Source organism: Sminthopsis crassicaudata, chromosome 3 (assembly GCF_048593235.1).
Source record: "Sminthopsis crassicaudata isolate SCR6 chromosome 3, ASM4859323v1, whole genome shotgun sequence".
Classification (NCBI taxonomy): Eukaryota; Metazoa; Chordata; class Mammalia; order Dasyuromorphia; family Dasyuridae; genus Sminthopsis; species Sminthopsis crassicaudata.
Window position 1 is genome coordinate 630,671,162 of NC_133619.1, and position 24,134 is coordinate 630,695,295.

General features: G+C 45.6%; 1 protein-coding gene across 1 annotated transcript in view; it reads left to right on the top strand.

Annotated features, from left to right (window-relative positions):
• MEGF6 (multiple EGF like domains 6) overlaps positions 1 to 24,134 on the top strand; it is a 376,924-nt gene that overhangs the window by 309,611 nt on the left and 43,179 nt on the right. The window contains 10 exon segments of the mRNA XM_074306481.1: positions 1,787 to 1,909; positions 2,772 to 2,909; positions 4,191 to 4,310; positions 4,799 to 4,921; positions 6,617 to 6,787; positions 8,680 to 8,811; positions 11,529 to 11,657; positions 12,582 to 12,710; positions 14,048 to 14,182; positions 14,313 to 14,447. Of these exon segments, the coding sequence (XP_074162582.1) occupies positions 1,787 to 1,909; positions 2,772 to 2,909; positions 4,191 to 4,310; positions 4,799 to 4,921; positions 6,617 to 6,787; positions 8,680 to 8,811; positions 11,529 to 11,657; positions 12,582 to 12,710; positions 14,048 to 14,182; positions 14,313 to 14,447 (1,335 nt within the window).

The following is a 24,134-nucleotide window of genomic DNA, read 5'->3' on the forward strand; positions in this document are numbered from 1 at the left end:
AAACAACAATCTCCTATCTAACCAAGCGTTTTCTAGGCAATGAGGATACAGAGACAGAAATGAAACATTGCCTGCCCTCAAAGGGCTTACATTTTATTAGAGGAGATAGAAATGACATAAATATAGACATAGATATACATAATAAATACAAGATAATATTCTGTAGGGGGTTCTAGTAGTTAGGAAATAAAGGTTTTGTGGTATTGTTCAGTTGTGTGATTCTTCTCGATCCTATTTGGGGTTGACTTGGCAAAGATACAGGAGTGACTTACCATTTCCTTCTCTAACTCATTTTACAGATGAGTAAACTGAGGCAAGCAAAGTTAAGGGACTTGGTCAAGCTCCTGGAGCTAATAAGTGTCTGAGGCCAGATTTGAACTCAAGTAAAGGAGTCTTCTTGATGTCGGGCTCAGTGCCCTGTGTGCCATATCTGCCCAAAGTTATCATGGAGAAGATAGTTAATTTGTCCTGTGTGAAAGAAGAGGCATGAGATTCTTTTCACGTTCCTCTTTGCAAATATCTTTATACTCAATGCCTCATAGTCTGGAGCACTCCAGAGCTTGTTCATTGGGACTCACAGCACTTTACATTGGCAAACTCATCGGCCATCCTCAAAGGCGTATATAACTGGACAGGTCAGCCAACTGGCATCGGGGGTGGCACTCTGCACTGAAGGAGGGATGACGGCCATCAAGGAGTTCAAATGTCACCGTAAACGGACAAATGAGGCAAGGGCCCATGGTCAATCCCAGCTTAGGGCTCTTCCTCCATGTTTTTCCTGTTGGATGATGTGTGAATATGAATGCCAAGGAACTCCAGGTGGGGAAAGATCCTGCACTAGGGCAGATTGCAAGTAGTCTTCTAGTTCCACTTTTGACAGGAGCCTTCTCTAGCACCTTGTAATTCTAGTGCCTTCCCTCTATTAATTATTTCCTAATGACCGTGTGTGTGTGTGTGTGTGTATTTGTATATTTGTTTGTATACATTTGTATATTTGTGCATATATATAATTTGTTTTCATGCTGTCTCTTCCAATAGATTATAAGCTCCTTGAGGGCAGGAACTATTTTCTCTTGTCTCTTTTGTATCCTCAGCAATTATCTGGCAATAATCTTAATAAAATGTTTATTGAATTGAATTAAATTAATATTTGAGCCCTAGGAAGTTGCCCAAGGCACATAGTCACGCAATAACTTATTATGAAATGGCTTAGTAACTGTCAGGGAGGGATTTGTATTCATGTCTTCCAGATTTCCCAACCCAGCGCTTAATCTACTATGACAGAGGCCACTGCTCACAGAGCCTGGAATCAGGAAGATCTGAAATTCAGATCAACTTCAGCTTCAGATACTTGCTAGTTGTGTGATTCTGGGAAAGCCAGTTGTCCTCTGCTGACCTCACTTTTCCCATCTGTAAAATGGGGATAATCATAGTACCTGCCTCCTAGGGTTGTTGTGAGGATCTAATGGAATAATATTTGTAAAGGCTTTGCCTAGTGCTGGGCTCGTAGTATGTAGACTAATAACTTAATAATAATATAATAATTTACCAAATGTTTGTTTCCTTCCTTCCTATCCCGGATGGATAAGATGCTAGATTTCTTTTAGAATCTGCCTGCTATTCCCTTCTGTACTCATCTCGCACTTCCTTAAAGTCTCCTGCTCGATAGATAGATCGTTCCTCTCTGGTAATTGCTGACTGAGTTGAGCTAAGTTGACTGTTTAGGTTCACTTGGGCCCGCCGGTCACTGACTCATCTGTCCATTGGCTTTTTGTCTGCTTTCCAGATGTGAACGAGTGTGCCCTGGGACTGGCCATGTGCTCACACAGCTGCCTCAACACTCGCGGCTCCTTCAAATGCATCTGCAACCCGGGCTATGAACTGGGATCGGACAGCAAGCAGTGCTACCGTATGTATGGCCTCTCCCCAGGGCCGCCCCGATGGCTCCCCAGTTCCTACCCAGGCTCAGTCCTGCGCATGTTAGCGTCACTGCCCTATTAAGTGAGCCAGCTTTGGAATCAGAGCCCCTGTGTTGAAATCCCAGCCTTGTCTTGTCCTGCCTATATGACCTTGCACTAGTTACAACCCCCTGGACCTCAGTTTCCTCATCTGTAAAATGGCAGCCTTGGATTTCATGTCCTCTGGGCTCTTTTCCTGCTCCAGATTTATGAACCTTTCTGCTTTTCTTCCAGTGAAGGGAAGCTCCTTGGAGGAATGATTAAGATAAGACTGAATTTGTGATTTTTGAAAGGGGTTTCCATCAAGGACCTCCCTGTTCTTATAGCTTCTCCCCCAAAATGGCCAAGCCTTCCTAGGGCATGAAGCTTTCTGTTCTCCTGGGGGCTACAGGCCATGGCTCTTTTTATGGGAGTTTCCTCCAGAGCCTGGGTAAGATGGTCCTTCTGGATGCCCCAGACAAGGATGTCAGGAGGTCACAGATGGGGAGCTGGGAGAGACCTTAGAGTCCATCTAGTCCGTCCCCTGCCTCATTGTATGGATGAGGAAACTGAAGTTAGATGTTGCCGAAGTCACCCAGCTAGGAAGACAGGATTCAAACCCAACTCTTCCTGATTACAACAGTCCCTTCCTCATGCCAGGCCTCCTTGGGCAAGTGTTTGCCTTAGTCAGCTCCAATCTCCTTCCTCCCCCCTCCCATTCAAGAAGCATCTTGGCCAGATGCTAAGTTTAAATGAAACCAGGATGAAAAACGGCCCCTGCCTTCCTCCCAGGAGCTTCCATTCTCTCCCCTCTGTGGTTGCTTTCCTGTCCAGGAATCGAGATGGAGATCGTGAACAGCTGCGAGGCAAACAACGGAGGCTGCTCCCACGGCTGCAGCCACACCAGCGCCGGGCCCCTCTGCACCTGCCATCAGGGCTACGAGCTGGACACGGACCAGAAAACGTGCATCGGTGAGCTGGGCGCGAAGCGGGGGCGTGCGGCCTCCCGGAATCAGGGACGGAATGGGCGGTGGGGAGAGGGGACGCCCAAACGAGGGCCCTCCTGCAGGCCGGGCGGCAAAGCCTGAGGCAGAATGAGAGTCCTTCTGAAGCCCCCAGCTTCAGTTTCTGTGTGCATCTTTATAAATAGAAATAATAGTATAATGCCTATTCAATTATAGCATAATATTATACTAATATTAATAAATTACATATAACAATGTATTAATCTAAATAAATATAATCCACTCAGGGCTTATATAATCAGTACAGTCTTCCAGCCTGGGAATATCCTGATGGTGTCTTCTTTAGGGAGACTGGTACCTTCTCAATACCACCTGCGCCCCTGAGAAATAGAAATATATTATTATATTTATTACATATAATAGATATTATATTAATATATTATAAATATTTTATATAATTTAATTTATAGAATTACTTTATATATAATTTAATTTATATAATTTAAATAATAATGTAATTATTATTTTAATTAATATAAAATATGATATAATATTATTTTATTTATTTATATTTATATAAATATATTATTATATTATACAATACCATATGTTATTATTATATTATTTAGCCTGCAATATTATATTACAATATATATCGGAGGATCGTATAAGTTAACAATGTAATATAATATAATATAATACAGTATGCTATGCTATGATACATAGTTTCTCCTCTGCCCGAAGTTGATTAATGGATCGTGGGAGTCACAGTAGGGGACTTTCTTGGACATGGGGATAAAGAGCAGATGTTAACCCCAGGAGGCCGACACCATTGCTTCCTGTGTGCAGACCCCACTAATTGCTCTGGCACGGTATTGCCTTTGCTACAACAGTTGTGGAAAGCATGGGCACCGTCTCTGGGGTTTCCTTGATGTAAAATTCCTACGAAGGCAGGCTGGCACCTCCTCTGCCTGTGGCACACTAGGTTTGCCCGGGGCCACGCAGCCACCCTCTGTAACAGTCAGCCGAGTCTTCCTGGTAGAGGCTGACTCCCACGTATTCTGGCAACACACTCAGGGCTCGTATCATCAGAACAGCCTTCCAGCCTGGGAATATGCTAATAGTGTCTTTTTTAGGGAGACTGGTACCCTGGCGTGGGAAACCCCACTGAGAAGGCCATGGTGTATGCAAACGCAATGGGCAGCCCAGGGGAGGAGCAGCCCCACAGGGTAGCGTGTCCTATTAATTATTAATTAACAGGGAGTCCTGTTAATTACTGTCCCTGCAGATATTGATGACTGTGCGGGCAGCCCCTGCTGTGCCCAGGCTTGTACCAACAACCCAGGGGGGTATGAGTGTGGCTGCTATGCCGGCTACCGCCTTAGCATGGATGGCTGCGGATGTGATGGTGAGTCCTGCAAGGGGACGGAGGGAGTGTGGAGGTGGGGGGGGGGCAGCAGTCCTGAGATGGGAAGGTAAGTTCAGCTCCCATTCCTGCCCCCCACCTCCTTCTGGTGTAACATTTTAAATGAGTTCATTTAAACTTCATGATGGGAAACAGGTGCTATGACATCTTATCTTCATCCCAAAGGTCTTAGAGCTTTCACAGTAAATGCCCAAAGTGGGATTTGAACTCAGCTTTTCTTGTCTTGGAGCCCCTGCTGAATATCCCGGGGGTGGGGAGAAGCTGGTTATTATGGGACTTTTTTTTTTTAAAGATGGCGGCCCATCCAAGGTAACATGCTCTCTGAGTGTGGCCGGTGTGGTCAGTAGCAGCAGGCGTCCACAGCTAATCGGAGTCTGGTCTGCTCTGGGGTCTCAGTCCAGAGCTAAGTCACCCCGATTCCCTGGGACTGGGGGATTCTAGGCTTATATAGCTTTTTTGGTTTTATACAGATGTAGATGAGTGTTCCTCCAGCAATGGCGGGTGCGAGCACATTTGTGAGAACCTCGTGGGCTCCTTCCAGTGCACTTGTGAAATTGGTTACAAACTGGAGGAGGATCGGCGGAGCTGTACCCGTGAGTGCCCCCTCCTTGGCCAGATCCCGGTCATCCCTTCCTTCCTTTCCCACTCCCCCTTGCCGTCTGTGATCTAGGGGAAGCCGTGGCACTCACCCTGTGATGGCCTGCCATTGGCTAAGAAAAGCGGTAGCGCCTGTGATCATCCAAGGTGGGTGCCAGGCATCCCAAGTCCTAGAGTATCCAAGCTGTCCTTGAATGAGGGCCCTGCATGCTCAACAAATGGTCACCCAATTTTGACTCAAATTCCCCTTTCAGCGAAGGGGGATCTGCTGCCTCCCAAGGCAGCCCCATTCTACATTGGGCAAACTCAGTTTGTTAGAAATGTCAAATCTTCCTCCTTACTGCTTTGATCCATTGCCCCCTTCAGGGGCCAAGCAGAGTAAGCGTTCTCCATCTTCCCCCCCACTTTGGGTCCTTGATGACAGCTCGGATGTCCTCCCCAAGTCTCCTCCAGGATCCGCAGGTTCCTCAACCGTGTTTATATGGAATGATTTTGCGGCCCTTTCCCATCCTAATGCCCGACTCCAGACAATCCTCTATTTGTCAATCTCCTTCCCAAAAACTGGCTCCAAGACCTGCTCAGGGCAGGGAATAATAGCATGGTATCATCTCGCTGACCCTGGACCCTCTGCCTCTTTTTACCGCAGTCTAATGTTGCCTTAGTTGACCTTCCGGCAACGTCTGACCCCTCTGCCTTAGGATTCCATTTGTCTGATGTCATTGGAGGGGACATGATTCATCACCAGCTTCTTCTCCCAAATGTCTCTCACTTCCCCTGGATGCCCCTTATGGCCCCACCACCCATTTGGTGCTCACAGAATCTCCTTCCTGAAAAAGCCCCCTCAGATCATCTGGTCCAAACTCCTTGTTTTTCAGAAATTGAGGGGGGGGGAATTTTACATCCCCCAATTCAAATGGTTTCATTTATCTAAACTTTTCCAGGAAAATTGGTATAAGCCCTTGAATTTGTTTATATTTTCTGGCCTGCTCAATCTCCTAGGCTAACAATTTCCATCTGGCCTGGATGCCCTCCAGAATCTCTTGCCTCCAGATTCAAATCCCTGCAGTACAAAGGGGTTCCATAAAACCGTGCCCTACCTCTCGTTGCCTCCCTAAACCTGCCACGTTGGGTGAAACGTTACAGAGAGCTACAGAAACAATGTGAGCGGCGGGCACTAGGAGGGATGATGCCGTTAAGGGTCTTTGTGAATTTGCAGGTTTGGTTATAAGGTATTAGCAGTGTTGTTGTCACAGAGTAGGGTTCGGGGGTGACCAGGACAGGAGAATAGATCATTCGCATTCTAAGAACCCTCTTTCTTGGACATCCTTGGGATGGAGATGTAGTTTAATGAGGAGAGAAGGAAATTCAGCCTACAGATAGCGGGATGATCACCGGATCATAGATTTAGAACGGGGAGAGATCTTAGAGGCCATCCAGTCCAATCCCCTTGTTCTCCAGAGACTTGGATTATCAAATGTGGGGGACTCGGCTTCAACCACAAAGGCTTGAATTCACATTTTGCTTTTGACACCTACAGCTCGTAAATGTCTCAGACTTATTTGAATCCTGGTCCTCCTGACATCAAGTCCAAAACTCCATCCATTTGCCCAGTAACATGGAGGGCTCCGAGTGCCTTCCTTGCTCCCCTCTCTCCCCCACATCTGAGTGTTTCTCTCTTGTCCTTTCCCTAGCACTGGATGACTCAGTTGATGCCTTGGATGGGCGGCAGCCCTTCGTACGGCCCATTCCCCACATCGCCGTGCTGCGTGATGAGCTGACCCAGCTCTTTGAAGATGAATACGAGGTGGGGGATGAGGAGGAGATGGAAGCCAGGGGAGAGCACACACTGTCGGAGAAGTTTGGTGAGAACCAGCCTCGCTGGGGAGCAGACCCTCTTGGCTCTGGACCTCCGGTCTTGGATCTTTCCCAGACTCTATATGCCAAGGGGTATCAGATTCTTGCCCTCAAATAAGGCACCATTTCTGCAGGATCTGAGACTTAGAATTGGCCCAGAGTTCAAAGAATTGACCCACCCCGGGGTCTTGTAAAACGCCTTGCATTTTGCAAACATGGAAGCTGACTCCCAGAGGAGTTAACCAGCTTATCCAGCCGTAGGATCACAGATTCAGAGCCGGTGGAAACTATTGAGTAGAACGTCCTCTTTTTACAGTGTGAGGGACCTGAGGCCTAGAATGGTTAAGTTTCTTGCCCAGGATCACCCACATACTAAGGGTCTAAGGTTGGATTTGAATCCAAGTCATCTCCACTGTTGGGATTCCTCCAATAAGATCATTTTTCAGTCATGTCCAACTCTTCATGACTCCATTTGTTCCTTTTTTTTTGGCAAAGATATTGGAATGGTTTGCCATTTTCCAGATGAGGAAACGGAGGCAAACCAAGTAAAATGACTTACCCAGGATCACACAGCTAGTAAGGGTCTGAGGCTGGATTTGAATTCAGAAAAATGAGTCTTCCTGACTCTAGACCAGGCCACTCTGCCACCTACGTGTCCCATATTATATATTACAGTGGGTTATAATAACTGGTCACTGAGTGGAATGATATTACAGATGGAGGGAGAACACAATAGAAAAGTCCCAGAATCATAGAATCCAAGGGCCTAAAGGGGCCTCATTTGGAGAGAAGGCCTATAGCCAGGCTGAAAGCACAAGCCTCCCATCCTGCCAAATCTTCCCACTTTCACCCAGGCTTCATTCTCTCCCACATCCAGGGCACTGCAGGACAAAACTTGCATTGACATCAGTTATCTTGAGCCAATTACCTAGAAAAAGTCCTTGGCAACATGGACAAAATCACAAAGCACTTATTAAATACCTATTGTATACCGAGGAATTATGATATACCTTAGGAAAGGAAATGTCAAAGCTCTCCAGCATCTTTGCCAAGAAAACCCCAAATGGGGTCATGAAGAGTATAACATAGCTGAAATGACTGTACAACAACAATATACTAGGCTGGGTGTCAGTATCCAGAAATAAAAGGGAAATAATCCTTATCCTCAAAAAGCTTACACTCCACTAGGAGGAATCAGCGTTGACTTTAATACATCAAGATAGAATCTCTACAAAATCTTTTTGGGAGGGGAGGAAAATTAATAGAGAATTTGTTGGTGGGAATCAGGAAAGGCCTCTTGTGGGAGATGACATTTGAGCTGAGAGAAAGGGATCTTGAAATTTTAAGAAATAGCTATGAGAAAAGGTGGGAAGGGCATTCTAGGCATGAGGAATGGCTATTGCAAAGGCCCAGAGGTGGGAGATGGGATGTTGGGAACCAAAAATGGGCCAATTTGGTGGGAAAATAGGGTATGGTATCCAAAGTGAGAGGTCAGAGCCAGATTGGGAAGTTAACAACCTCCCCCTCAGAGGCCTGCTCTCTCTTTATATATACATTTATATAATATTATATACATATATATATATAATTATATTTATATATTATATGTATATACACATATATTATCTTTATATAACAGTGGTCCTCAAACTTTTTAAATAGGGGCCAGTCCCCTGTCCCTCAGACCGTTGGAGGCCGGACTGTAGTAAAAACAAACTCTGTCTCCGCCCCTCAGCCCATTTGCCATAACCCGGCGGGCCACCTAAATGTCCTCAGCGGCCGCATCTGGCCCGTGGGCCGTAGTTTGAGAACCCCTTTATATAATATTATATATTTACATATAATATTATGTATTATAAATATATATATTATATATATTTCTCTGTCCTGCTCTTCTCAGTCTGTTTGGATGACACCTTTGGCCATGACTGCAGCCTGACGTGTGATGACTGTCGGAATGGGGGCACCTGTCGCCTTGAGCTAGACGGCTGTGACTGTCCTGAGGGATGGACTGGTATCATCTGTAACCAGAGTAAGTCATAGATGCAATGAATGAATGAATGAATGTGTGAATAGATGGATGAATGAGTGAATGAATGAATGAATGAATAACTGAAAGTATTCATTAAGCACTTACACTGTGCCAAGATTTGGAAATACAAGTAGAAAAATGAGGCAGGCGGTCCCTAGCTCAAGGAATCTGCATTATGATTGAGGAAGAAGGAGTCTGGAAAGTCCCAGGATGTTAAAAGTTCAGCCCCAACAAAGTGAAGTGAGCAGAACCAGGACAACGTTGTACACAGTAACGTGTTGTTGTCATGATCAGCTATGAAAACTTGGCTGCTCTGATAAGACAATGATCCAAGGAAGTTGCAAAGAACCCAGGATGAAAACCCTCCAGAGAGAATGATGAGATGGAAATTTTTCATTTTCTTTATTTTTCTTGCTTTTTTGTGTGCTTTCTTTTGCAACATGGTTTGTATGGGAATGTTTTGCATGACTTCACATGTATAATTGATATCCCATAGCCTGCCTTTTCAGGGAGTGAGGAGGGAGGAGAGAATTTGGAACTCAATTTTTATAGAAGGAATGTTAAAGAAAATTATGGCTGTTGGGAAATATTTAATGAAATAAATAAAAATATAATTTAGGGAATTAAAAAATGTTTAATGTCACAGTGAATGGCAAAGATGCAGGTCTTTAGGATCCTTTGACAGGTCACATGGTAAAGTTGGGTGGACCTTAGGATGTTGGAGTAGGAAAGATGATAATTAAAGTGTGGTGGTGGGTGGTGATTTCCTGTTCATCTGAGATGTGTGGGTGGCCACATATGCCCAGGAAGATCAGGACCAGGGGTGGCTGGAAGGGCATGGGTCAACATCTTTGGGAATCAAGGAACAGTTCTAGGAGTTGGAGTAGAACAGGGACTTTGAATTTCCTCCACCAGGGATGTCAGCATCCATAAGAAACAGGGAAAAGAAATGGAATGGTGGTTGGAATAACCAAACAAAATGCCTGCTCCTGCTGGGCCATCTCCATGGGGTCAGAGGCACATCACGGTCCCTCCTCCTTCTGGATAGGAAGGGATGAAGGGATGGGTGGAGGGAGAGAAGAACAGAAGAGATACACAGAAGGTCTGGGAACTCAGAACTATTCTAGAAAGGGGCAAAGGATGGAGTCTAATGGAGTCTAATAATTCATTTGTACAGCACTTTAAAGATGACTTACCATCCTGTGGGGTTGTGGTAAAATAAGTATTATTTTACAGATTCTATTTTATAGGTGAAGACACTGAGGATCTGATGGTAAAAAAATTTCTGGGGGCAGAGTGTTGTTATAGGAGACAGAATGTGAACAGACTCCTCCTGCCTCCAAGTCCATTATGACAAGCTAGGGGACTAAAGATTTAATTAATGGAATTAAAACCTTCAAGACCATCCATTGGAATCTCTTCATTGGGTGGAGGAGGAAAATAAGACCCAGAGAGGGGAAGAAATTTGACCAAAGTTATACAGAAGAAAGATTTGAACTCAGCACTTCTGATTCCCATTCTAGTGCTCTTTGTACTTTCATATGTAGAAATGCAATTTATCTTCCCATTCCCTTAAGGAGAGGCTTGGTAGGGATGATTATGACCTCTTGATAAGTAGATAGGTAGATGGATGGATAGATGAATAAATGGATAAATAAGTAGCTGTGTGGATAGATGGATGGACTGATAAATAGATAAATTGATAGCTGGATGGATGGATGGATGGATAGATAAATAGAGAGATGGATTGTTAGGTGAATAGGTTATGGATAGATGATTGATGAGTGGATGGATAAATGGATGGTTGAATTAATAGATGAATGGGTAGATGAATAGATATGGCAGATGGATGAATGTGTAGATATTCAGAAGAATGGATAGATGATGAATAGATAGGACAGATAGATGGATTAGAAGATGGATGGATAGATAGGTGATTGGAAGTGGATGGAAAGATGTAGAAATAGAAAGATAAAGCATTTATTAAGCACTTTTTACCTGCTGAGCACTGTGCCAAGTGCTGGTGATTAAAAACACAAGGCCCCCGGTCTGTCCCTGCCATCACTTTGATGAGAGTAGATAATACATAAGGTGGGAATGGAGAAAGGAAAGTGGGAGGATAAATGGTACCCAGATGAGATCATGGCTGCTGAGGAGAAGGTTTGGAATTGAGTCAGGAGAGAAGCCTGGTGGTCAGGGTGAGGGTCTCACCATTAGGAACACAGACAGAAATACTGAGACAGAAGGTCAGTGACTTGTTGCTTTTCCTCTCAGTGTCATGGTTGGCTTTGAACTTGTGAAGACCGAGTTAGCACCCCTGGATACCGTAGAATCAGCCAGAGTCAGGATAAGCAAAAGTCCTTGATCTTTATTCTTGGTCTTTAGGGGGAGAAGTGAAGGGAATGGACACGGGAATCTCCACACCTTCTTTCTCCTCTTCTACCACCAAAGTGACCCTGGCTTGTCTTACTCCAGCCCTTAATCCTCCCCACAATTCTCTGTATACACCAAAAGATTGAGCCGGCACATAATGATAGAAAGGGCAATTTTCCAAGCATGTTCTAATAGAGCATTTTCCAATCGGTAATTAGCCGTAAGTGCTCGGTTGTCCAACCCCAGTGCATCAACTCAAGAGTTTCAGGCCTTTGCATGAGCCCACTAGGTCTTTTGGCCTGTGTGCAGAGCAGTGAGTTTGTGTCTCTCCCACCTCCCTGCAGCTTGTCCCCAGGGCACCTTTGGAAAGAACTGCAGCTCTACTTGTACCTGTCAAAATGGCGGCACCTGTGACGCGGTGACTGGGACCTGCCGCTGTCCGCCTGGGGTTGGCGGAGTCCACTGCGAGGATGGTATGTGGGTCCCCTCCAGCTTCCTAGTGCTCTCTTTCCTCAGCATCTCCTCACTCCCTGCTGTCGATGAACAGCACCATCTCTGCTGCTTTCTCTCCCCTTCCATCCCTGTGGTCTCCTTGGCTCTCACTTTCCCTGGGGACAAGGGCAGTAAGGAGCTTCAGGCTAGGGAGAGAAGGAAGCTGGAGGCGCAGGAAGTCCTTAGAGCCTCTTAAAACCCACTGTTTATTCTGGAAACTAAGCCTTGGCTTTAACCAGGTTTGTCAGTGGGGGAAATGATCCTCCCTCCAGCCATCACAGACCTGCCCACAAGGAGTTTACATTCTAAGGGTTAGTTCATAAAAACACTACTAATTAAACTGATACGTTTAATTTGTATTCAGGTTTATAAAGGCCTTGTGTTGTCTCAGTTGGGTCTCACAACTACTTTGTGAAGTAGATGTTAATTATTCCCATTTTATAGTCAGGGAAACAGAGGCTTCGAGAGGTTATATGCTTTTCCAATAGCCACACAACTGGTGTCAAGTGGCAGGATTTGAACCCAGGACTGACTTTTCTGATCCAATATGCATGAGAGAGCCTCCTGATGCATGGCACTCGATGCTCCAAATATAGCATGAATGAATCCCACCAAATTGCCCCATATCTGGTCAGCCCTAAGGAAGGACCAGTTGGGACAGATGTCCCTGGTGACTTTCTTCTGGAGCAGACAATGATGTCATCGGACCTCTCTCCCAAGGATACAGATCTTGAGGATTTCAGCTGACTATGCTGAGCCTGGGGTCTTGGGGGCGGGCAAGTTCAGCTTCGGGATTTCCACTTGTCCACCATTATTCTGACCCTTGGGGGATTTCCCCTCCCCTTCTCTTCCTTACCTGTTTCTCCCTCCTCCCTCTTTTCATTTCTGTCCCTCCCAACCTTTAGGTTGCCCCAAAGGCTTCTATGGCAAACACTGTAGGAAGAAGTGCCAGTGTGCCAACCGAGGGCGATGCCATCGCATCTATGGGGCCTGTCTGTGTGACTCTGGGCTATACGGACGCTATTGTCATTTAGGTGAGTCAGGATCCCTGGGAAGGGCAGGAAAGGGCAGGTCTGTTCCCGCCAGCTGGGTCCAACCTTTACCATAATAATGATAATAAGAGATCACATTTCTGTGTCCTTTTAAGTCTTAGAGAACACTTTTTTCACAGTACCTTGAGCTAGGTAGTATGGGTATTATTTTCCCTATTTTCAAGGTGAGGAAAATGAGTATCTCAATGATTATGACTGATCCAGGTTCACATCATGAGTAAGAATCAAAGGCAAGACTTGAATCCAGACCTCCTAACTATAAAGATCATTCCTTCAAGATGCAGCTGACATCTACATTTTTTTTTTTGGCTGCGGCAATTGAGGTTAAGTGACTTGCCCAGGGTCACACAGCCAGGAAGTGTTCAGTGTCTGAGACCAGATTTGAACTCGGGTCCTCCTGACTTCCAGGCTGGTGCTCTATCCACAGCACTACCCAGCTACCCCCTATATATCCCTTTTCTAAGGGCCTGGGAAATTCCCTAAGACTGTAAAACCCAGAAGAGGTGCTGCTGTACACCGGGAAGGGGGTAGAGTTTTATCATTTGGGAGTTCCCTACACTGATGCAATCACAAGTCTTTAAATTTTACAACATTGACAATTGCCAAACCTTTTGTTCTAATGGCAACAGGGGATGGTAAGATAGGCCTCGTGATTATGGAATCAAACAAATAAAAACTTATGTTTTTAGAAGTTGTGGGAAGTATTAAGAAATTCCCACTGACGTCATCCCTCTTTTGTACATGGCATGGATGGACATGTCAGTAGAGGACCAATAATAGCCTTTCTATGCATGGTCCCAGAAGAAAGAACCAAGAGCAACGGGTAGAAGTTTCAGAGAAGCAGATATAGGCTTAACAGCCAGGAAATCTTCCTAACAGTTTGAACTATCCCCAGGTGGAAGACAATCCTTTAATAGGTAGGGAGTTTCCCATCACAGGAAGTATTCAACAGGAGGGTGGATGGAATTGTTGGGTTCTTGTTTGAATTACAGCTTGGACTATCGTAACATTGAGATTCTGGGATTCTGTGAAACTCAAACTGTATCTGCATTTATTATGTTGATTGATTATTATAAGTCAACTGCATTTATTAATCACCTACTCTATACTAGGACCTAGAAATGGTCCCTACTCTGAAGGACATTATATTCAACGGGGAAGACATTTAGAATCAGGATTTCTCAATCCAGCAAGCTCTGACTATGGGTCCAAAAATGGACTGCTTATCTGTTGTCCGAGGACCAGCCCTACCTAAACAGAGAGGGGGATGGAGGGAGAATTCCCAGGGGGCTTCCAGTCTGATTTTTCTTTGTGGTCAGCATGCCCCAAGTGGGCCTACGGGCCGGGCTGCTCCGAGGAGTGTCGCTGTGTCCAGCGGAATACCCAAGAGTGTGACAAGAAGGACGGCAGCTGCTCGTGCAAGGCGGGCTTCCAGGGCGAGAGGTGCCAGCACGGTGAGTGGCTTGGGTTGGCAGTGGAGCCGGTGCAGGTAGAGGCCCCAAGCGCCTCCCTCTTCCGCCCCATTTGACTCGCTTCCTTCCTTCTCTCTGTTTTCCCACTCATGATGATGATGATGATGAAAAGAATGTGACCCCGGCTCTTTCGGCCCCGGCTGTCAGCAGACCTGCGCCTGCCCCCCGGGGGTGGCCTGCAGCCCCGTGAGTGGCGAGTGCCAGCAACAGTGCCCAGAAGGCTACCAGGGACAGAGCTGCGAGCAAGGTAGGGGCCCACGGGGGAGCAGGGGGAGAAGAGGCTCCCATTTATCTCACCCACAGGTCTGTGACTCCATCAAATTCAATTCACCAAAGCATTTATTAAACACCTGGTATACACCAGCTCTGAGCTGGGCCCTACGGATAAAAACAGGAGCAGCCTTTGCTCTCAAAATGCTTATATTCTGCTGGGGGAACAAGCGTATCCCTTGGATACAGGGGAAAAGGGAATGGGAAAGCACTGATTAAGTGCTCCCTGGGTGCCAAACACCGTGTTCAGTGCTGAGGATGCAAGTGTAGAAAGTGCATTCGGACCAGGTGTATACAGCGTGATTCAGGCCCAGCCCTTGGGGTGGGAGCTGGAGAAGGGAAAGCCTCCCTTGGGTGCAGCGCCCGGGCTGTTTTATGGAGGCAGAAGTGACATGCAGAGGGACAAGGGGGAACGTTGGCGGGGAAAGCAGAAAGGAGGTAGATAAATGCTACCGGTGCTGCCGTGTCCTAATTGCAGAGAGATCCAGGAAGGGTACCAGGCACACCCCTCCATGATGAGCTGCAGGGCAGGGGCTGGGATTTCTCCTCTTGTGGAAAGGAGTGGCTAAGGAGCATTCCATGGGAGAATTGAACCTGTTTTCTAAGCCAAAGCTTTTTAAGCTGAGACTCACAACCCCCTACGGGGTCTCGTAACTGAATGTGGAGGTTGTGAAAATAGAATTTATTATCAGTAAATGTTTGATTTGGATACCTATTCTATATACCCGGTTGCCTACACATTTCTTAGGCAAAAAGGAGTTGTGAGTGAAAGCGCTTAAAAAGCCCTGATCGAGGCAGCTCTGAGGGCGGAGAACTCCTTCCACCGATTCAGATCGGCACCGTTTCTGGCCCATTCGTCCTAGAGGACTTGTGAGAAAAGTGAGAGGTTAAGGAAGTGTCCAGGGTCACCTCGAGCCAGGGAGTATCTGAGGCACTCCCCCAGCCACAGGCCTGCCTCCGGCAGTGTTTTCCCCATGATATAGCCAGAATCCGACTAAAATGGGCTTCAGAATTTCTGATAGAAAAAATAATACAATAAAAATGTACTAGAACGTAGGTGATGTTAATATGTGGTTTTCTAAGTTGATCCATGATCTACAAGGATCCTTATGTATAATCTAGAGACTTTCTCTCAGTATTTGAGTTTGACAGCTCTACTCCACTCTGGGATCCTGTCTTTCTTTTGTCTTCTGTGTAGTTACACACACACACACACACACACACACACACACACACACACACAAACACATGCATATATAATACACACACTAAGTATAAATATGTATGTATGTATATATAGATATAGATAATGCACAAATATATAGAAAGATGTGCTTATACACATACATACTCGCACATGTATAGCTAGATGGCACAGAGAATAGAGTTTGGACCTGGAGTCAGGAAGCTGCCTCCTTCGGAGTCACCATTTAGCCTCAGACACTTACTAGCTGTGTGACTCTGGGTAAGTCACTTTACCGTGTTTGCCTCAGTTTCCTCATCTGCAAAATGAGCTGGAAAAGAAGCAAACCATTCTGGTATCTTTGCCAAGAAAACCCCCAGATGGAGTCACAGAGAACTAGACATGACTGAAATAACTGAACAAGACCAAAATACTACACTCACAACATGTATGTTATAATGTATACACGCATACGTAAACTATGTGCATATATTATACATACTGTTTATACGTGCAACATTCATAAGTATATTACAATTCTATCTAGCGGATACTATATAAACAATTATATATTATATACAAACTATTTATAGAGTGTTACAAAATATACATGTAAAATATAATATGTATATTATATATCAATGTATATTTATATAATATAATAATATAATGTAAATGTATAATATATTAATGTATATTAAAATATATTATATATACATGTATATGTACACATGCACACACACACATACACATATCTCTTTTTTTTCCCCCCCCTGAGACTGAGGTTAAGTGACTTGCCCAGGATCACACAGCTAGGAAGTGTTAAGTGTCTGAGGCTGGATTTGAACTCAGGTCCTCCTGAATTCAAGGCTGGTGTTCTGTCCACTGTGCCCCCACACCCATATCTCGACACAGATTAAATACAAAATGTCAGGACGCAGGGATTGCTTCTGTCCGAGGAGGTTAGGGAAGGCCTGCCAGAGAAGGCTGCATTTGAGCTAAGCTATGCTTGGAAGGAAGTTAGGGGTACAAAGGCAGAGGGAAGAAGGAAAAGCTTTTGAGAAACGAGGGACCAGCGCGGAGGTGGGAGATGGCGTCCATCAGGGACATTTACTAAGTGCCCGCTGGGTGCTGGGCGTTATTCCAGGTAGTGGATGGACAGAGACAGAGCCTGAAGTTAGCCATGCTCTTGAGCTTACACGTGGTGTCTTGGGACAGGAACCCCACCCCGTTGTCTCATTCCTCTTCACTCAGACCACAGTCTGCTAGGGGCAGAGCCCAGAATAGACGTGCGTCAGTCACCAAGCATTTATCGATTGATGACAGAAGCCAGTTGTCCTGACTTGCAGACCTCCCCCCTTCACCAGGCAGGCAGCCTTCCATTCCCCTGGCTAATCCCCACATCGAGCGGCACATCACAATGGAGATTTGGAACAGTCAAGAGATGTGTGGTTTGTGGTTGGCTCTGCTGTATCAGAGACCCCGGGCTTATAAAAGCCTTTCAATATCAAATCTGATGCCCCTCTTCCTCTAGAGGAGGGGACTGAACCCCAGAATGGGAGACGGTGAGCCGGGTTTTAGCAGAAGTGGGATTTGAACTTGGATCGTCTCCATGTGGATGCTGATCTTTCCCCCTCCGAGCAGGGTCTCTGCTGAGCAGATACATAGAGCATCCTTTCCCACAGAGTTCCTTGTCTACGTGAGGTTTTAGCGGTTTTGAACTATCAGAGCCTTGGATGAATAATCCATTCCCCCCGGGCTTTAAAGAGAAGGGGATACAGGCTTCTAGAATAATTTTTTCATAAAGCCTTCATCCTTCAAAGCGTCTTTCCATCCCATGACTGATAGGAAATACCTAAGCGCTGTCATCGTCAGATAGGGATGGAAAAAGAAAAATCATAAAAGCCACAACATGAGTAAGTCGGAGGCCCCGGCTTGGGCTCCCGCCGCGGATGGGAACCACAGGCAGGTCTGAGCTTTCTTGGCTCCTCTGGCCCTCTGCATCTACACCCACTCAGCCCGGAGACAAATGAGATTCTAATTAGGTTCATGGTTGTAGCAGGAGATTGGGAACAAGGCAGGAAATAGGGGAGCATTAATATCCAGAAGGCTCTGGAGGGAAACTTTCACCAGCTGGGGCCCAGAGCAAGAGGATGATGGAGAGACTTGGCCATCTCTGCTCAACGCCAAAGCCCAGGGCTTGGCAGTGGGGTCGTACCTGGGTGCCCCCAACTTCCAGCTCTAGTGAGAGGCAGCATGGACGGGGGCCTTTGTGGCTCTAGGTGGTAGCCCAGCCGGGCTGGAGGAAAGGCCAGAGGAAGGAAGAGAGGCCAGAGCTAGAGCAGAAGGACCTGGCCCTGATCCTCTAAATAGGGTGATAGGATCAGAGACTGAGGGTGGGGAGGAAGCCCAGGGGTCATGGGATGTAGCAATTCTTCATTTCATGTGTCCTAGATCCCTTGAGCTTTGAACCCCTTTCAAATGTACCAAATAAAATACACGGAATTATAAAGGAAACCGATTATATGGAAGTTATCAAAATAGTTAATTAAAAAAAAAAAACAAAAACAACCTAGCTTCTGGGACCTGGCATAAAAGAGTCCTGATCTGCTTCAGAATCTTCCTTCATTTTATAGAAGAGAAAACCAAGTGGGATGCTGGGCAACTATTTCTCTAGGAATCACTTTCCTATTTCATAAATTGATGGAGCATGGAAGGTTCCTGCAAGTTAGAGCTGTGGGAAATTTCTTGGATAAGTGAGGCTCTTGCTCTCGTTGTCCAAGAGGAATTTTGTATTTATTTATTTATCCTTCTCGTCCTTCCCTCCTTCCTTCCTCCCTCCCACCCTTCCTCCCTACCTTACTTCTTTCCTTCCTTCCCTCCCTTCTTTCCTTCCTTCTTTCGTTCCTTTTTTCCTTCCCTTCCTCCTTCCCTCCCTCCTTCCCTCCCTTTCTCCCTCCCTTTCTTCCTCCCTCCCTCCTTTCCTTCCTTCCTCCCTTCCTTCTTTCCTTCCTCCCTCCCTCCCTTCCTTCTTTCCTTCCTTCCTCCCTCCCTCCCTTCCTTCTTTCCTTCCTTCCCTCCTTCCCTTCCTTTCTCCCTTCCTTTCTCCTTTCCCTCCCTCGCTCCTTCCCTCCCTTTCTTCCTACCTTCCTTCCTCCCTTCCTCCTTTCCTTCTTTCTTCTCTTCCTGCCTTCTTTCCTTCCTCCATCCCTCCCTCCCTTCCTTCTTTCCTTCCTTCCCTCCATCTTTCCCTCCCTTTCTCCCTACCTTCCTCTCTCCCTCCTTTCCTTCCTCCCTCCCTCCCTCCCTTCCTTCTTTCCTTCCTTCCCTCCTTCCCTCCCTCTTTCCCTCCCTTTCTCCCTACCTTTCTTCCTCCCTCCCTCCTTTCCTTCCTTCCTCCCTTCCTTCCTTCTTTCCTTCCTCCCTCCCTCCCTTCCTTCTTTCCTTCCTTCCTCCCTCCCTCCCTTCCTTCTTTCCTTCCTTCCCTCCTTCCCTTCCTTCCTCCCTTCCTTTCTCCTTTCCTTCCCTCGCTCCTTCCCTCCCTTTCTTCCTACCTTCCTTCCTCCCTTCCTCCTTTCCTTCCTTCTTCTCTTCCTTCCTTCTTTCCTCCCTCCCTCCCTCCCTCCCTTCCTTCTTTCCTTCCTCCCTCCCTCCCTCCCTCCCTTCCTTCTTTCCTTCCTTCCTTCCTTCCCTCGCTTCTTCCCTCCCTCTCTCCTTCCCTTCCTTTCTCTCCTCCCTCCCTTCCTTTTTCCTCTCCCTCCCTCTCTTCTTCCCTTCCTTCCTTCCTTCTCTCCCCCTTTTCATTTTCCCATTCATTTATTTATTCATCTAATTAAGCTTTTTTTTTCTTATCTAATAGTTTTTATTTACCAGATATACACATGGGTAATTTTACAACAATGACATTTGCCAAACCCTTTGTTCCAATTTTTCCCCTCCTTCCCCCCCCCCAGATGGCAGGCTGACCAATACATGTTAAATATGTTAGAGTATAAATTAAATACAATATATGCATACATGACCAAACAGTTGTTTTTAAGCTTGGTTTTTAAAAAGTTCCTAGTTCTAAACTTTCTCCCTCCCTCCAACCCCTCTGCAATTCATTGCGAGGGCAAGCAATACGATACCCCAAAGAAGTAGCCTGTAAACATTTGTTTCAGAGCAGTCTCTGTATAAAATTTCCAGTCTGCCACCCAGCAGCCAGACTTGTAGCTCCAGGCCGGCTCTGAGGGAGCCTGGGAGGCACCTGGGAGGCGGTGTGCAAAGTGGAAAGGTTGCCAAGTTTGGAGTCACATGGCCCACGTTCAAATCCAGGCTCTATCAGTCTATGCTCATGTGAACTATGCAACCCGGTGATGCAGTAGGTAGAATGTTAGGCTTGAAGTGCAAAGAGCCGAGTTCGAATTTGGTCTTAAACATTTATTGTGTGGACCTGCGCAAGAAACTTGCTCAGAGTTATAGAGAGAGCAGAAGTGGAACATAGACATGGATCCTTTCACTACAAATTGATCTTTTTGTTTTCCACTAGGTGAAACTAGTGGAAGAATGTATTCAACCATATTTCTCCCCTTTTCTGACCTAGCATTTATATTTTTCTAGTATGCAGAGAGTGCCAGATTTGGAGTCAGGATGATTTGAGTTCAGATTCTTTCTCGGATACTTTAATAGCTGTGGGACCCTGGAAAATTCATTCTATCTGCCTCATTTTTTTCATCTGTGAAATGGGGAGAATAATAGCACCTCCTTCCCTGGTTTGCTGTGAGGATGACCTGAGATAACATGCATAAAGTGTATTTAGAACAGTGCGTGGGATATAATAAGTGCTGAATAAATGCTTATTACTATTATTCTTGTTTTTGGAGATATTTGGGGTTAAGTGACTTATCTGAAGTCACACAGCTAGTAAGTGATGCTGAATTTGAACTCAGTTCCTCCTGACGCTGTATCCTCTGAGCCACCTCGCTGTTCCATTCATTCCTATTATTATTAATTTTTTCTTCCTATCCTGGCTCCCTACTGTTTTCTTATTTCCCATAGCCATCCAGCCAGGCCAGGGCTGCCATCTGCAGCAGCGTCTCATCCGCTGGCTTTCTCCTTGGCTCTGATCGAGACTAAATGGGCCTCTCTCTTCTTCCTTCGGGATTCCGTTTGCAAAGGGAGCTCGTGAACAGATCCTTGGAGCCGCAGATCTGGTAGAACTGAGAAAGATCTCGGAGCTCATCGAATTGAACCCACATTTACACCCGGCTTGTGTGCCTTAAGGATCCTCAGCTCGCTAGGGGCAGGCCTGGGACTAGATCTCCTACACTGAGTTAAGGATTCTTTCTCTTCCCCCGTACTCTTCCAGCCAACAGACTTATTCATAAGGGCTGCCACGGAGTTTTTCCCTCTAAGGAGGAGCAGTGCCTTAACTTCCTAAAGTCTATCGAATGGCGAGAGTTTCAGGCTACCCGGGACAGGCATCCAGAATCTTGTAGTGACTCTTGGGGGAGATGGAGTTTTCTCTTGCTCTCCTGTGAAGGGCTAACTAAAAGATGAGAGGGAACTGGAGGTAAGGCACTTTTATGAGCCCAGTTTTATGGTTCATAACTGAAACTGGACCAGGAGAGGGAATGTCCAAGCTACGGAAAAGACTGATTAGTCTGTCGCTCTCTGAAGCTGACAAGACAATTTTCTGCTTTATTTTCCTTGGCCCCAGAGGACAGAAGCAGCAGTAATGGATGGATGTTCCAAAGAGGCAAATTTAAATTTAGGCTTGATGTCAGGAAAAACTTCCTAATGGGGAGGGCTTTCCAGGGGAGTGGGCTGCCCGGGGAAGCAATGGGCTCAACGTGGGTCTTTGAACAGAGATGGATGGCCCCCTTTCAGGGATGTGGTAGAGGGGATTCTTGTTCAAGTGTGGGGCAGACTAGGCTACTTCTGGAAACCCCTCCAATCTCAGCATTCCAGTGTCCGGGGATTCTCTTCTTTGCGCCATCTGGGTCATACGTGGTGCCTTCCCTGGCGGGTGAGGCTGGGCCAGACGTCCGCCACAGAGCAAGGCCCCACCCAGAGGCCCGCTCTCATTGCCAGTTCCCCTCACGCTCCTTTGCCTCTCTGAAATCCACAGCATTACCTCTAGGAACCAGGAGGGGATAGAAAATTTCAATCCCAACTCTTCCCTGCCATGGTTTTTTTTCTTTTAAGGCCTAAAATCCCTCAGGAAAGAGTCACAGGAAATTACACAGATATTTTTTATAGAAATGGGGGGGGGGCTCTTGCCTGTTGTTTGAGTCTGGAAACTATTAGAGACCATGTGCATCTGCCCCCAATTAGTGGAGACAAGGAATAAAAGGAAAATTCTCTTATGTTGTGATGAAGCAGGGACCTTTCTCTTCTCCCCTCCTTCCCTCTTTCCTGGGAGGATCCACGGGTGCATAGAGTAATTGCCCCATGACAGGAGATCAGGAAGACTTTGTGACAGAGCCATCCTCATCCTGCGGCTCTGCCCAGCGTTCCAGGGGGCAGCTGCAGCACTATGGACAGTAGCGGTCTGTGAGCAGAATGACCTTTTAAGATGGCAGACACAGAGGAGCCAGTGGGCTGGACTTGGAGATAGAATTGGATTCAAATTCTGCTCCGTGTTTGTTACTGTGTGATTATGGTTCAGTCATTTAACTTCTCCTTAGTTTTTTTCTATTCCAGAGGGGGATACTAATAATTAGGGTTTCCTATACCTAATAGAAATTTTGTGAGGATCAAATGGGGCTAATCCTAGAGGAATGCCAGGTTTAGTGATTGTTATTGACAATAATAACCCCAGTAGCATGTCACCAATCCTCTTGGGTCAAAGCAGCATACAAACTATCAGTCATTCATTCATTCAGCTTTCTTAAGATCTGCTGATAGTAGGTGACTAATAAGTGTTACTTGACTGATCACCTAACTCCGGGTCTAGAATGAGAAGGGACTTCAGAGAACATCTAGTTTCACTCCTTTTTTTTTTTTTTTTTACAAATGAGGAAACTGAGTCCACAGAAGTATGTTCTCCATCTTTGGCTTTCAATCTAAGGCTTTCCCCCTTTAGATTGCTTTGTAGTTGCACATGGTAGATACTTAATAAATGCCACTTGATCGACCACCTAACTCAGGGTCTAGAATGAGAAGGGACCTCAGAGACTATCAAGTTTTTTTTTTTTAACAAATGAGGAAACTGAGTCCACAGAAGTGTGCTCTCCATCTTTGGCTTTCAATCTGAGGCTCTCCCCCTTTAGATAGCTTTGTGTTTGCACATAGTAGGCGCTTAATAAATGCCACTTGATCAACCACCTAACTCAGGGTCTAGAATGAGAAGGGACCTCAGAGACTATCAAGTTTTTTGTTTTGTTTCATTTTGTTTTTTGTTTTTTTTAACAAATGAGGAAACTGAGTCCACAGAAGTATGTTCAAGGTCACACTTTGGCTTTCAATCTAAGGCTCTCCCCCTTTAGATTGCCTTGCATTTGCTTGTCTTACTGATAAGAAAACAGATGGTTAGGTGATGCACTGGACCTGGTGTTGCTAAGACTTGAGTTAAAAATCTTGCCTTGGTCATTTACTAGCTGTGTGATCTTAGGCAGGTCATTTAACTTCTGTCTCACTTTTCTCATCTGTCAAGTAAAGATAATAATGGGCCCAACTCCAGGGCTTGTTGTGAGAATAAAACAAGGTGACACAAGCAGCATGCTTGCAAACTTTAAAGCTCTTTAGAAATGCTGGCTATTATGATCCCCAATTGATTGAAAGCTCCTTGAGGACAATTTCTGTCTTTTACCTCTTTTTGTATCCCCGGTGCTTAGCACAGTGACTGGCAATAATGGGCTTGATTGATTGATTGAGGTTCATAGAGGTTAAGTGTCTTACCTATAGTCAGGGAGCAGAAAATGAAATTTGGAGTCATAGAATTTGAGAGTAGAAAACAACCTTGCAAAAATCATTTAATTTAATACACTCTCTCTGGGAAAGAACACATCGAAATCATCCCAAATGGATGATGGGATTGTCAAGAAGTCAAGATGCATTTATGAAGCACCTACTGTATTTCAGGCATTGTTCTAAAGACCAGAGATAAGAAAAGCAAACAAACCAAAATCAGATTCCTGCCCTTTAGAGGCTTTCCATTTTTACTGGGGAAGATGTAACTAAGTTCATATGAGAGGCATAGGAAGCACATGGATTTGAAGAGAGGGCATCCTGTTATAAGTGATCCTCTGCTGATATCTCCCCTAATCCATGTCTCTTGTATACAATTGGCCTGGAAGAAAGATCGAGCTGTCTCTAACGTGGTTCAGAAACTGTTAGCCACCAGACCGTAACACCAGCCTCTAATTCCCTTGTTTTTGAAATTATATACAGCCTCACTTGGTCTAATGGTCAAGTAGCATGAGTGTGTGTGGGGGGGAAGAGAGAGAGAAAGAAAGAGAGAGTGTGTCAGAGAAAGGAGAGAGAGAGACAGAGAGACAG